This window comes from Jatropha curcas, chromosome 9, assembly GCF_041381405.1.
Source record: "Jatropha curcas cultivar XTBG-Jc1 chromosome 9, XTBG_Jcur_1.0, whole genome shotgun sequence".
Classification (NCBI taxonomy): domain Eukaryota; kingdom Viridiplantae; phylum Streptophyta; class Magnoliopsida; order Malpighiales; family Euphorbiaceae; genus Jatropha; species Jatropha curcas.
The window spans coordinates 4,777,457-4,791,921 of record NC_143159.1 but is presented as its reverse complement, the minus strand read 5'-3'; the positions used below and the strand labels follow the sequence as shown (position 1 = coordinate 4,791,921).

The 14,465-nt window shown below is 35.4% G+C and overlaps 2 protein-coding genes across 2 annotated transcripts; one reads left to right on the top strand and one right to left on the bottom strand.

The window, feature by feature from the left end:
* Positions 1-306: 306 nt before the first annotated feature.
* Positions 307-4,429, bottom strand: LOC105630685 (Chaperone DnaJ-domain superfamily protein). Its single transcript, XM_012212579.4, has 5 exons — positions 4,061-4,429; positions 3,900-3,977; positions 3,729-3,804; positions 828-901; positions 307-730 (listed from the first exon to the last, which is right to left on the bottom strand). Exons 1-5 carry the CDS (start codon positions 4,187-4,189, stop codon positions 659-661), a joined length of 429 nt encoding a protein of 142 aa, XP_012067969.1. The 5' UTR covers positions 4,190-4,429; the 3' UTR covers positions 307-658.
* A 2,855-nt stretch (positions 4,430-7,284) lies between these two features.
* On the top strand, positions 7,285-13,095 carry PGI1 (phosphoglucose isomerase 1). Its single transcript, XM_012212580.4, has 14 exons — positions 7,285-8,017; positions 8,196-8,318; positions 8,418-8,516; positions 8,625-8,708; positions 9,489-9,632; positions 9,720-9,785; positions 10,290-10,358; positions 10,456-10,563; positions 11,152-11,204; positions 11,298-11,436; positions 11,564-11,720; positions 11,909-11,987; positions 12,683-12,749; positions 12,827-13,095. Exons 1-14 carry the CDS (start codon positions 7,484-7,486, stop codon positions 12,959-12,961), a joined length of 1,857 nt encoding a protein of 618 aa, XP_012067970.1. The 5' UTR covers positions 7,285-7,483; the 3' UTR covers positions 12,962-13,095.
* The last annotated feature ends 1,370 nt before the right edge of the window (positions 13,096-14,465 follow it).

Below are 14,465 nucleotides of genomic sequence, written 5' to 3'. Positions count from 1 at the left end.
TTGTAATTGTTTTAAGCTGGCCTTACATGCATGCACCTCAGCTGGCGATAAGGTTGCTTGTTTGATTCTTTCCCATCTTAATCATTACCGTAAACCACTGCTAATAAATATATATACGTATGTATATACATATTATATAATTGGATCTTAAGTTATACTTTTGCCTTTAAAACACAAAATAATGGATATAAACAACACATCACCAAACTCATCTGAGAATACCGACAACTAAAATGAATTAATTATCTAAATTCTCTCCACAATCAATTTCAGGTTCCATCTCAGAGTGGGGTTGAGAAAATATAATTCTATCCCAATCTATAGGCAGACTCGTTATTACTAATATTTTTAGAATTTTTTTTCAAAGATTTGCATGAAGATCAAACATTCACTTGCTTGCAGGTGTTTGCCAATAAAACTACAAATCACCACTCCCGACTGTCCAAACCAAAATCACAACCCTTACAAGGGAGGAACCAGCAGGAATAAGGTGTTAAACTTAAGTATCATTTTCTGCCATATATACATATGCACTAGACTGTACTGCTATTCGCAACTCGAGGTGCTGCCAGCGAAAGGAGACTCAGCGTGGATTTACTTGGGTACAATGTATGGAGAACTTGCAGCAGCTCTGCACATGCATAGCTGATTATTTAGGTTACCAGACAGAATGCCTGATCCCAAGGCCATTGCATGTTAATATCAGGCCCTTGTACCGATTAAGATAATCCTGCAGCCAATATAAGAAAATGTAAGGACACTTGGGCCATTATTGATAAAACAACGAAAAAGAGTGTAGCTTGACTAGAAACAGGGAAGAGTCTTACAATTATGTTATAATCATAGACATGGGTCATCCCTTTCGTGTCATATTCTCTCCTTCTGACAGGATCACTTAAAACTGTTCAGAGAAGCAACATTTAATTGTCAAGCAGGTATGCAGGATAAGTTGTAGACGTATAGCATAGTCTACATTCTTCTTCAGCAATGATTCCAATATTTAGCGAAACAAATGGCAAGCATTTTCAACCAAGCGGAAGGCCTCAACATCATTATAAACATGAGTTTGCCATGGAATCCATGTCAGCACTCAAATCATTAGAACAAAACAAAACAGGTAAGGACAAAAATGCAACTTGAAGCAATGAAGAGGCACTGATTTTCATTATAATATCTAAAATAACGAACAAGGAGGAGAAAGAGCAATTAAACATAATCACAGGTGTCTATTTATAGAAAGGTTTAGTTCCAGCCACATGGGTTACAGAGAAACTTAAATTCACCATTACAGACCATGTAGTCCTTGCACCAAATGAAAAAGGAAATCACTTCATTCAAATTGATTGACAAGTAATTGAATCTCTCTCTGTTGAAATACCTATTATGCTGCCCTGACAAAAGCCTTCATCATCAATTTAAGCAATTGGAGCAAAAGAAATAGATGACTTCAGGAGTTGAGCAGGTTATACTGACATACCATATAAACTAAGTACCTAAAACCACAGATATCCTTCCTTTTCCATTTAGCCTTTTGTTTTGTCTAATAGAAAAATCAGAAAGATGCCCATCAAACCTAGTTCTGAGCTGGGAATATTGTTCTATCAGATAGAGGACTTCCTCTTTGCCATTTGACTGAATCATCACCTTAATGAAATCTCAAAACAATAAAACTACGAGTGCATGTACACAAAGCATAAATTCTTACGTATTCCTAGAACCCTATCAGGATAAACAAAACCACCTAACAATGCAAACCTAATCGTGCTTTACCTACAGAAAGTGAAAGAAAATTATGCACGATGTTTGCTTCATTATTGTATGAATTAGTCCAAATACTCAAGGACAGACTTTAGATTGAGAAAGTGTCTTTTATGCCAACCCCCCCCCCCCCCCCCCCCCCCCCACAAAAAAAAAAAAAAAAAAAAGGAGACGGATGGGGTTCATAAGAGGAGAAGAAATAACTTAGAAAAGCTTGATGGAGACATCGCAAATGCGATATTACATGGGATACCATATCCCCACATATCCACGACCACTGGGTTGTCTATTCTCACATTTTCAGCACTTATCCAATGGTTGAAGATCCACTCTCAACAATTTGAAATCTTACCAACAGATGATCGAATGGGAGTGTCACTCAAAATTGGTCCATGACTACATCGACTGAGCCTAAGCACCGTAAATAGGAGAAGAAAAGGACTATAAAAAGCTTTTTTAAAAAAAAAGGCCTATGCCTCTCTGAAATTGAGATACATGAAGATGGGTGAAAAGAATGAAAAGTTAACCAGAACCACCTTTTTTCCCAGGTATGGTCTCGCTTTCTTCATTTAAAAGGCCATTTTGGAATCACAACACCAACTTCATAGTCCATACAACCAGAACCATTTCTCCAAAAAAAAAAAAAGGAACCAGGTAAAATGGAACATATTGAAATCAGGTAAACAAGTGATGTAATAACAAAGGAGACATCCTAATGGTTGAGACTTGAGGTTTTGATAAAAGGGTCTCAAGTTTGAATCCTAGCTGGGTAGGAATGTGATGCAGGAGCATCCAAGACTAATTAAGAAGTTTTCTTTTAGTTTCCTTCTTTGTTTAGGATTCTTAATTAAATTAAAGAATGTTAATTAATTAGGAAATAATTTCAGTTTTACTTCTTTAGTTAGAATTTAGTTAAATAAGTATACTATTCAGTCTAGGAGTATTAGCTAATTAGGAATATTTTTCAGCATAGAATTAGGATTTGTCCTAACTAATATAAATAGGACAGCAGCAATTAGTTTTAGGTATTGTTTTTTATCTATTGAATTCAGAATTTTAATTCTAAGGGTTTCTTTGAAACCCATATGTTATATTGTTCCAACCAAAATCATCCTATTCTAGCCCTAATTGTTGAGAGTTAATTTGCCCTAAATTCTTCCCCTGCGTCTGAATGTTTAAAGGAAAAGGGAGAGCTATCTCTATTATAAGAGGGGCAGCCCAGTTCCATTCCAAAAGACCAAAACAATAAAGCAATAACAAAAGAACATCACTCCAAATATATTGGGAGAATGAAATTCACAATTTTTACTGACACAATTACCTTTAAACTTACTGTCTAAAGGAATACCCAGAACACCCAATTGCCAAAATGGTAGTCACTGATTCTTTCACATGGAAAACGTGCAGAAAACATGACAAAAGAGAAGGGTTTCACTTCCTATGATGCCAACACTCATAGTATACCATTTGAAGATCCAAATCTCCAACAGATCATTTGTTTTTCAGATTGATTTTGGCTCCATCGTTCTTATGCCTTCTCTTGCACCTCAACCCTCTTAAAACGTGTAACTAACTACAAAAGCAATTTAGGAAAACTATCCAGCACAAGCAATAGAACCATAAACAACCACTCTGCTCTTTAAAATTTTGCCAAAGAACACTCTAACCTCCAAATTTTCGCACAAAATAGGTATCTCACTGCTTCAAAGTCTACCTAGTAAAGATGAAAAACCATAAACAAAAGCTTACAAGTTTTTGCTAATTATTACGAAAATGCAACATGATAAATGGATGCAGCAAATGCACCATTTCTACATCACAGCCTAACCACGTGTATATGCACAACACAAATATAATTCTAGATGCCAAATTAAGTCAAAACAACAATAAAATTCTATTTACCCAAAGCAAAGCTGAAATTTAAGTTACGAGAAAATGAAATAACTAAGCAAACGAAGAATGATACTTACCCTGGTAAGCCTCGTTTATCTCTTGAAATCTAGAAGTGGCACTATCCTGGCCTTTTTGCTTATCCGGATGCCATTTCTGCAAGAAACAGCTTAAACCATGACAAAACCCTAAATTTACTAAAACCAAATTCTTCAAGTAAAAGAAAAGTATAAAAAAGAAAAACTACAGACCAGCGCCAGACGTATGTAATTGGAGCGAATTGCGTCATCGCTAGCATCATATTCCACTTCCAGTATTTTATAGTAGTCCTACATTTGCAATTAACAAATCCATAACTCAAAAATTACACAAAAAAGCGAAGATATAGATAAGGAAATGTTATAAGTATCACCTTCGGCTTGGAGACTAGAGAAAGGAAATCGAAATTAAGATGCGAGTCTTCGTATTGGTATTGGTATCGGTCTTGCTCTTGGTCTTGGGTTTGGGTTTGGTCCGGCGGAAAATCCTCCCAAATCATCATGTTATTCCCTTTGGATTAGGCGTTGAAGGAGCGGAGGTCGTTAGTTTAGCGTCGAGTGCGGGAGGGGATAAAATCGCTGGTCTGTTGGTTTGTTGGTCATGCGGTGGTTGACGTGTGTGTGTAGGAATCGGCGTGCCGCGTAGATTTGTGCGTAATGAGGCTAAATAGCGGTCCGCTATTAGTAGCTAGTGGCTACCCTCCAAATTGTTTTTGCGGGGAATTTTCTGGTTGAAGCTTTCTAAACTTGAATTGTTTTTTGGGTTTTGTTATTTTCTGATGTGATTTTTTATTTTATTTTTATACAATGAAAAAAATTATACATTTCTTGTTAGGTTGAATTCAAGCATATATTTATAGAGTTCAACGTGCTTATTTATTATATCGTGCTTATTTATTAAATGAGCTCTATTAATAAAAATTTTGAAAATACATGATATTTTTAAATTGATAAAAGAATATAAGTGGTGTGAGGATTAATTATTTAGTTAAAAAATTGAATTTTCTTTTGATTTTATGACATTATTGAAAATATTATTAGTTTACTATCAAATTAAAAAATATAGCTGCTATATATGTCTGCAAAGCAATTACAAAAAAATTATAATAAAATGACTTTGTACAAAATAACAAAACTCAAAAAAAAAAAAAAAAATCCATATTCTTTCTAACTTGATGAACAATGACTATAATAAAGTAATCATATAATAGAATTGCCAATTGAAATTTCAAATTGAGTTAAAAATTTTAATTAATTGATAATATAATAGAATTACTAATTGATATTCTTCATTGAATTAGAATAATAATACACAGTAGATTAAGCTCTCTCTCTATATAATTATGTTATTAAGAAGATTTACTTCTACCCATTCTCTTGTGCTCCATCTAGATTTAAGATCAAATGATTGACGAATGTTGTACCTGTACTGTACGCACTGTAATTTTGGAAATAGATTCAAAATTAACAAGAACAATATTGAAAAGAATTGGACAAAGGACCATCAGGATTCACGAAAAGCATGTTCACCATAAAAAAAACGCAGATGGTATTTTCCAGATGTGGCCTAAAATCCCAAAAATTTTGCTAAAATATCTCTATATGATAGCTTTCATAGAGTTCAACATCAAACTGGAGGAAGTGTCAAAATAATTTATTCTGTCTCTATTCTCATTTCTCAATCATCTCTGAGCAAGTCTCTCAAATCCTTAATCAATCCTTGACATAAACACAATTGTTTCCTCTAATCAATATTCCAATGAAAGTGTGTTTTTTCCCCCCATTAGCTGCTGAAATAGCATTAGCAAAAACACCAATGGATTTAAGAAAATGAAAACTAATATAAATTGAAACAAATCATATATTCTGAAATGCCACCATACAGAAAAAACCATTTAAGTTCCATTTTCGGCACGAAATAGTGAGTTCAAAGGGAGCAGCAGAGTAGAGAGAGAGAGAGATATTTGTAGGCCAAAGACACAAATAGAAACCATTTGTTGGGTAGTGAGGATTATTATCTGGCCGATGACCCATCGCAAATCGCTAGTGGTCCAAGCTTGAAACTCAGTTCATTGCGTCATTAGGAGTTCGAATGTGTGATTTAGTCCATTTGCAGTCGTGGAACGTATCAGATATCTTTTTCGCAAAATAGACCTCTTCCAGCTGGGATCAGAGAGCGATATCACTTATTGGACACATTTTTTATTTATTTTTTGATTTTCACATTTTATAAAAAATTATATTAAATTCATTAATTGACTACAAAATGATTTAGCTTATGAAATGAAATGACAAAAAGTTGAATTTTAGTGAATTTAAATGTGAACCGTTAAAGTACTGAATTACAAAACGTATCAAATTCGAATTTTTTCGATCACAAAAATTTTTTCACAAGGTTATTTCAGCATTTTGGCTTTCCAAAAAATAAACAAATATATATATATATATATATATATATATATATATATATATATATTTGTTTTATGATTTGAAAGTTTCATTAAAATGTTTCAAATTTATACAGCGGAAGGCGTCAAAGGGATTAAAATGAGTAAAAAGTTGTCTGTTTTGTGTATCTAATTCAAATTATTAAAATAGTATAATTATTTAATAGCTAACATTTCTGTATTCTAACACACTGTCGCCATTCTACACCAAACCCTTCCTTATTAACAACTAACTTTCATCAATCATCATTTCATCAGCGAATGAAAAAAGAACCTTATAGCTCAACATTAACGAGAAAGTTAGATGACTTTGTTTTTTTCTAAATATGCCTATATATGATGCATTTGAACCAAAAAAAAAAAAAAAATACAAGTAAAAATAATATTAAACATACTTCTTTGGTACCAGGTTAGAATAGGTGAAAAAAATTAATAAAGTCAGCTGGCATTTAATTTTTAATGTGCATTACAAATAATGCTGTAAGACGGTGAGAGTGCAACTGTGCAATAGAAGTATGAAGGAGTGGGAGTAGGTGCAAGCGCAACCACCTGAAACTTACAATTTTATAATAATATTAATCCATGGAAAAAAAAAAACAAAGGTTAAAAATTATTTATTCCCTCCACATAAACATTTGATTGTAATTACATCTTTTAAGGATTAATTCCTGCCAAATAATATAGTTATTAGTTTGACATGTATTATTAAATTATTATTTCATTGTTAACTTAACCACAAAAAATAACATTTTGTAAAGGAAGGAGTAATTTAACAAAGCATTTCTTTTTTGAAAAATATTAATTTAACAAAACTAAATATTATGAGTTGATTAGTATATTCATTAAATAAGGGGGGCAGAATTATAATTAGGAGAAAATTTTTATGGGCTAAATAGTTATTTACCAAAAACTAATTGCCATTGGAATAGGTATAAGGAATCTTTCAACAATGTCGGCTAAAATGAAAAAAAAAATGGAGGGGCGATGTTACCCACTTACCCTTCCCATTTGGCTCTCTCTTTTTACGGAACAAGACGAGTCAAAGCCTTGGGAATATATGAGGGCATTATCGCAATTATAAAGTAAATAACGGCCCTTTTTCAGCAAGTGAGCAACAGAAAAACCAACTGGCCAATCATCTTGCTATTCTTGTACAATCACAGTCACAGCCTGAAAACAGTAGAAGACAGAAATTCAAAACCCCTCAACGCCCGAAAACTACATTTCTCATATATTTCCGGTTTCATAAAAAATATCGCCAGTTATGGACTAACTGAAAGTCTCCATCTCTTCTCCTTTGTCTTCTATATATTCTTCCGTAATCATCGCCGGCGACGATTCCTGTTCGCAATGGCCTCGCTCTCCGGCCTTTGCTCCTCTTCCCCTTCTCTAAAGCCCAAAACCCCTCTTCTTAAAACCACGCTTAATCCACAGCTCATCAAAACCTCACTCTCGTCTCCAACTCGGTCGTCTCGGCTTGTTCAAACTCAGGCCGTAGCTCGCGAGATCTCGTCCAATTTGTCGAAGACAAACGATAAGTTGCTAACCAAGCCGAAGCAAGGATTGGAGAAAGATCCTAGCAGTCTATGGAGGAGATACGTGGACTGGTTGTACCAGCACAAGGAGTTAGGGCTCTATTTGGATGTAAGTCGGGTCGGGTTCACGGACGAGTTTGTGGCGGAGATGGAGCCCCGACTACAGAAGGCGTTTACGGATATGGAGGAGTTGGAGAAGGGCGCTATTGCGAATCCTGATGAAGGGAGGATGGTTGGGCATTATTGGTTAAGGAATTCGAGTCTCGCGCCTAATACTTTTCTAAAAACGCAGATTGACTTGACGCTCGACGCCGTTTGCAAGTTCGCTGATGAAATCGTCAGTGGTAAGGTCAGTCTTGTGCCGCCAATTTTACCTTAACTGGTATGGCGGTCATCGGTTATTTGAAGTTGTAGTATAGATATTATAGACTTATAGTTTTGAGATGTCAACGGCATTATGATTCCGAATGGATGCTAATTTCAGTTGGATGTTTGTCTCCTTTTGCTTCCTTTTTGCATTGTTGCAGATTCGGCCGCCATCTCCTCCAGAAGGTCGTTTTACTCAAATACTCTCTGTTGGGATCGGAGGTTCAGCTCTTGGACCACAATTTGTTGCTGAGGCTCTGGCTCCTGATAATCCTCCTCTGAAGGTATCTTCGAACCAGGAATTGGTCAACCCATTGTGGCTGGTTCTAATATTATTTTGAAATTTTGTTATGGCAAGTAACATTTTCTTATCTTCTTGGCAGATAAGATTCATCGATAACACGGATCCAGCTGGAATTGATCATCAGATTGCTCAGCTTGGCCCTGAGCTGGCTTCTACTCTTGTCATTGTGATTTCAAAGGTATACATGTACATCTTACATTTTACTAAGAAATTTGCTTATAACTCTGGGTACCTTTCCCCGCAGTTAAAATTTTGCCAATGTTCTATCTGTTTTAATTCCTTGCAGAGTGGAGGTACCCCTGAAACTAGAAATGGTTTGTTGGAAGTACAGAAGGCCTTTCGTGAAGCTGGCCTGAATTTTGCAAAACAGGTTTTGGTCTCAGGTTCTTGTTCTGCTTTTTGTTAATTTCCAATGCCTCATGTCGCTATTTTGAAAATATTTATTTGATATTGGAACTGTAGTTGCAATAAAACATTATGATGGGCAATAACTGACCAAATGTTGGTTGACTTGCACAGACACTAGATTGTACTGTTCAATTTGCTATATATTGCAATATTTAGTCTTTTATGCTTTTAATTATTAATTATTTTTCTGGGATTAATTCTACAGTGTGGTTAACTCTCTTATACACAAGGGAATTGCATTGGTATTCTTTTGTGGAAGACAATTGGCGGTTTTAAATACTCATAATGGTACATGTTATGTGCTGCATTTTCTTTTGAAGTATCCGTTGCTGAACTTCATAATCTTAGAAGTGACAGATTTGTTGCTTTTACCTCCCAGAATCTATTGACACTTACGGTGCATAAACTACTTTCAAATATTTTAGTGATCTTGATTCCATCACAGCCTCACTTGGCAATTCTTTTCTATGTTTGAGATTGTAGCTTTACTTTTCTATTTTATTTTACATGTGATAAACAACTCAATGGTTTGTGTTTGAATGCACTTGGTCTTTGTTTTATATGAAGTGATGAAGGTATTCAAATTTCTATGAAGTGATGAAGGTTTTCAATTTTAACTTAATTCCAGCTCTGTTGCTGTTGTTGATGGAGTTATGACTTCTATGTGGAACCCCTGTACTTTATGTGCAGTTTCTCTTTCTTTTTCTTTGGTTTTGAAATTGATATGCATAATTTGATTCAGGGTGTTGCTGTAACACAAGAAAATTCATTACTAGACAACACTGCAAGAATTGAGGGTTGGTTAGCTAGATTCCCTATGTTTGATTGGGTTGGTGGTAGGACATCTGAAATGTCGGCAGTTGGATTACTTCCTGCTGCACTTCAGGTAAATGACCACTGAATTCAAAACCTAATATTTTTGGTCACTCTCAATTTTAGTGCATTAATTCTTTGGAAGTTATCTTTACTCCAGGGGATCAACATTAGAGAAATGCTTGCTGGTGCATCATTGATGGATGAAGCAAATAGAACTAGAGTGGTAAGCATTGATTTTGATCTATCTTCAACATTTAAAATTGCAAGAATGAATTATCTCTTAAAGAACCAACCCATGTGTTTTCAAATTCATTTGCATCGTATCTGCATAGCTATAAAATTTGATTATTTACAGTCCTGGAGATAATCTAATGTCCTTGTACTGTTATCATTGAGAAGCTTCTTTATGAATGCACTTATGGTAGTTCAAGACTGATGAAAAGAAAATTCAGTAAGTCTGATCTCATTGTACCTTCTGGAACGTGGGTGTATTCTGTTAATTTGCATGGGGAGGCCACTTTTTTAAGTTCTGGAACAGATTGAACAGTTTGTTCAGAGATCAATGATAAATTGATAATCAACTTAGAAATAACTGCTGCTTACCATGAGAACAGTTGCATGATTAAGCGTGGAATGTTACTTAGTCTTTTGTTCTACTTTGCTTTTTCATTCTTACAATTGTAGCTCATTTTAGGATTTCCCCTCTGATACCTTTCTTCTTCTTCAGATTAGGGATAACCCTGCAGCTTTGCTAGCTCTATGCTGGTACTGGGCCACTGATGGGGTAGGATCCAAGGTAATTGTTGCTTTCCATATACAAAATCCATAGTCTCAATTGTAATAAGTCAAAACTGATTTCATATGTTATTTCTGTGTACTTTGACTTAATGCAGGACATGGTTGTCCTTCCATACAAAGACAGCCTATTACTATTTAGTAGGTATTTGCAGCAGCTGGTCATGGAATCCCTTGGCAAGGAGTTTGACCTGGATGGCAATCGGGTATGTTTGATTAGAAGAATATCCTCTTCTTCCTCCCCCTGCTGCTGTTCTCATTATTGGCACTTTCCTCATTCATTTTTCCGTGACATAATTTTTTAACGTTTGAAGTTACCCCATTTGTTAAATTTTTATTTCTAAGATTGATTTTTTTTTTTTTTTTAAAAATTACCAAATCACCTGCCAGGTGAGGACTAATAGTGACATCTCAAAAGTTAAAAGGGATATCACTTATGCTGTATGTGCTTTTTCTTGTGTCCTAGACAGATATCTGGCCGAAAACCTTTTAGGCATGGTCCTTGGTTCATAATGTGGTTATGTAACTTAATGAAGCTATTGAATAAAATAGTTAAAAATCACTACAGGATATAAATATAGTGTGGAAGTAATCTACATATGTAAATTATTTGTTGCCTTTTCTTTTCCCAAGTGAGTCTGCTTTAATGCATCAGATTGAATCAAATTATTATATTTTTGTAAACATGGGTTTGCAATTTATTATAACATAGAGGATTTGTTTCTTTAAGTTAGAAGAACTTAAAAGCGCAAGTGCTATTTATTGTTTATAACTGGACCTTTCTTATTTCACAGGTTAATCAAGGAATCACAGTCTATGGAAATAAAGGGAGTACAGATCAACATGCGTAAGTGCTATTTATTGTCTATAACATCTATATTAAATTATATTAACACTCTCTATTTTGAGGCCTGAGGCACCGATTTTTTCCTTTCTTTAGTTATATTCAACAACTGAGAGAGGGTGTGCACAATTTCTTTGTGACTTTCATTGAAGTGCTACGTGATAGACCCCCTGGTCATGATTGGGAGCTTGAACCAGGTGTCACATGTGGTGACTACCTATTTGGAATGCTACAGGTTAGATGTATAGATATAATGAAAGCTTGTTTATGAACAATTCCAAGTGGTTCTAAATCTAGAGTTAGAAGTTAGATCTTATTGATTTATTGCTGATGAATGCTCCACTGCCAAAACGAATTTACAGGGCACCCGGTCGGCGCTGTATGGTAATGACAGGGAGTCCATAACAGTTACTGTGCAAGAAGTGACACCAAGGACCGTGGGGGCTCTTGTTGCACTTTATGAACGAGCAGTTGGGATATATGCCTCACTAGTTAATATCAATGCTTATCATCAACCTGGTAAATACTCATCCTCTTGCCTCCAAATGACATTTGGGTGTTGAAGTGAGAAAATGAAGGTCAATTGTTGCGGTTGCTACATGATATTGTGCCCTAGTACTCCATGTGCCTTCGGTAGAACTCATTCATGTTTAATGAGAAAACCAAACTGACAGGTTTTTTTTGCCTGGCAATTAATTTCATCTCAGGTGTGGAAGCTGGGAAAAAGGCAGCAGGGGAAGTTTTAGCCCTTCAGAAGCGGGTTTTGGCAGTACTTAATGAGGCAAGGTATGTCCCATCAATCTGCCTTCTAATTCCTCATGCTGAATTTTCTGTACGGCAGCACAGTTGCTAAATCTTTGTGTGTAGCATTTCTTTATGAAGATGTTGCCTGGCTTGAAATCCTGCCAGCATCCACAAAATAATGCACTTGTATTTACGCATACAATAGATTTTTATTATTATACCCATGATTTTGAACTAATTAAATATAAGACAGGTCAGACCAGTGCGTAAAGGAAGAGGAATGGTTCATCTGTGTCTCAGAATGGACTCTTTGACCTCCTAAAATCAATTCCCATGCAATAGCTTAGGAACCCCTCTTTTGAGGTGGAAAACATTTCCTTGGTGGTCGAAGGTGTCTGTTACAAAGTATTTGGAATAAATTCATACAGAATCTATTTCATTTGCAAATGAATATGACTTTGATTGAAAAAAATTCATCTATAAATGAATTTTTATGTTTAGATTAACTATAGAATTCATTTTAAATATGTAGCTTTACTAATGCTAGAATTCATTTGCAAATTTTATTAATTTTGGTGAGATTAGGTTCGAGTATCATAGAATTAAAAATGTGGAATTCTAAATAGTTTTGACCAGTTAGATTGCAGTTTTCTTTTCTTGTCTCGTCTTTTTGTCCTTTGTTTTACTGGAAGTGGGATATGTTACTGATAATGATGTTGTGCTGACTCTCATTTCAGCTGTAAAGAGCCTGTTGAACCATTGACACTTCAAGAAGTAGCTGAACGTTGCCATGCAGAAGAAGATGTATGCAGATTATCCTCCTTAAAATTACTCGGGAGATGAAAATCTCATGCTAACCTTCTAGTTACTCGTTATTTCAGGTTGAAATGATATACAAGATTATTGCACACATGGCCGCCAATGACAGAGCAATTATAGCTGAAGGTAGTTGTGGTTCACCGCTCAGTATCAAAGTTTTCCTTGGGGAGTGTAATGTGGATGCGTTGTATGATTGAATTCAAACAAATGACAATCATGATGATGCATGTTTTTTTTTTCTGTTACACAAAAGAAGCTCCAATAATTGATTGACTCTGACCTTGTTGTATTACATGGATATACACTGGAAATAAATTTCCATTGTCTGTCACTCGAGTTGTCTTGAAATAAACTTTTTGTTCATAAAAATTCATCTGTAATTTGTTGGATGTGAAAGCGAGAATGGAAAGTATCATCAAGGATCATCATATTACTCTTATCTGTATTGTTTTCTCATCTCCAATTTGCATGCAAGCCATTGGATAAACTTATAGTTTGGCCTGTGCATTGTTGATTGGTATGCAAAAATTGTGGGTATGTCTGAATTATGTAATATATGAAGTCACTGCAAACGGGCCAATCAGTTGTGGCATTGTGCACTTGCATAGGCGGAATTCTCGAGGCTTACAAGTCCTGGATTTGATTTGTGTAACACAATTTCTTTTCGAATGTTTGAAGTATTTTCTTCACATAAATTTAAACCAAATAAGCCCACCAGTCTCGTTCGTTAGGTCGACCTTCCTAAAACGGTAGGTTGATAGGTAAGTCGTTAGGCGGGCAGGTTATATTGGGTTGGGTTCCAAATTTCCACTCATTTTCATTGTGTCAGTGCCTTCTAGACTGGTTAATCTTGTCTATTTGCAAACGAGATATCGCTAACTTTACGAGTCGCACAGTTTACATCAACGCCGGTCCATTTCTTATTTAACGAATCTTTGTGGGTCCGGTACGAGTCAGAAGTGTCCAAGTGAGATTAAGAATATAAATTTGAAAAATGTCTCTCCATCAGCAGCATGTTCAAACAATTTTCAAATTAAAGCTTATATTCTTCTACTCTGATTTCCACCGTCAATACGTGGAATGATGGGCTCAACAATAGCTGTGGGTCTTCTGTATAAAATTATTATTATTTTTTTAAAAACACTCTTTACTCTACGATCTACGTTCACACGTGTCAATCATTGACCAATTTCTTCGAGTACATGGATTTTGGAATCTGTCCCAATTTTAATTTTCTTGTAATCTCCAAGTCCAACTTCAAAAAATTAGGTCCCTTGTAAATTTGTTTGTTTCTAAGTTGCTAAACGGGCATTATGGGTTATAAAACAAACAAGACACGAACCAAAGAACGGACGACTCAACACACACACATTAGTACAGAGAAAGGAGGGTGATAAAAAAGAGTATGAGTCACGTGGGGCCCATCATACCATGTGAGTGATTCCTTAGTATAGATAAGCGGGAAAATTAGAGCAAATGTAGTCCCCACTTACAACGTTCGACTCTTTAATGTTTTTCAATTTAAAAAGAAAACGGAGTTCCTTTGCTACGTCAACTCTACCCGTTACTTTTGCACCAACCTGTCCTCGCTTTTAAACGTGTGCTTTATTATCGGGTTAACTTACCATTTTTGTCACTAATCCACTGCATTCCATCTCGCAGAGATTGGGAACGGCGTCGCGTGGAGAAAATATTTTTCAT

Excerpts from the sequence above, each read along its gene's own strand:
- LOC105630685 (XM_012212579.4), bottom strand. The coding sequence starts at position 4,189 with ATGATGATTTGGGAGGATTTTCCGCCGGACCAAACCCAAACCCAAGAC. Across the intron at positions 3,805-3,899 it reads ATTACATACGTCTGGCGCTG|AAATGGCATCCGGATAAGCA; the intron begins GTCTGTAGTTTT and ends TGTTTCTTGCAG. Across the intron at positions 902-3,728 it reads GATAAACGAGGCTTACCAGG|TTTTAAGTGATCCTGTCAGA; the intron begins GTAAGTATCATT and ends TTCTCTGAACAG.
- PGI1 (XM_012212580.4), top strand. The coding sequence starts at position 7,484 with ATGGCCTCGCTCTCCGGCCTTTGCTCCTCTTCCCCTTCTCTAAAGCCC. Across the intron at positions 11,437-11,563 it reads ACCTATTTGGAATGCTACAG|GGCACCCGGTCGGCGCTGTA; the intron begins GTTAGATGTATA and ends ACGAATTTACAG. Across the intron at positions 12,750-12,826 it reads GTTGCCATGCAGAAGAAGAT|GTTGAAATGATATACAAGAT; the intron begins GTATGCAGATTA and ends TCGTTATTTCAG.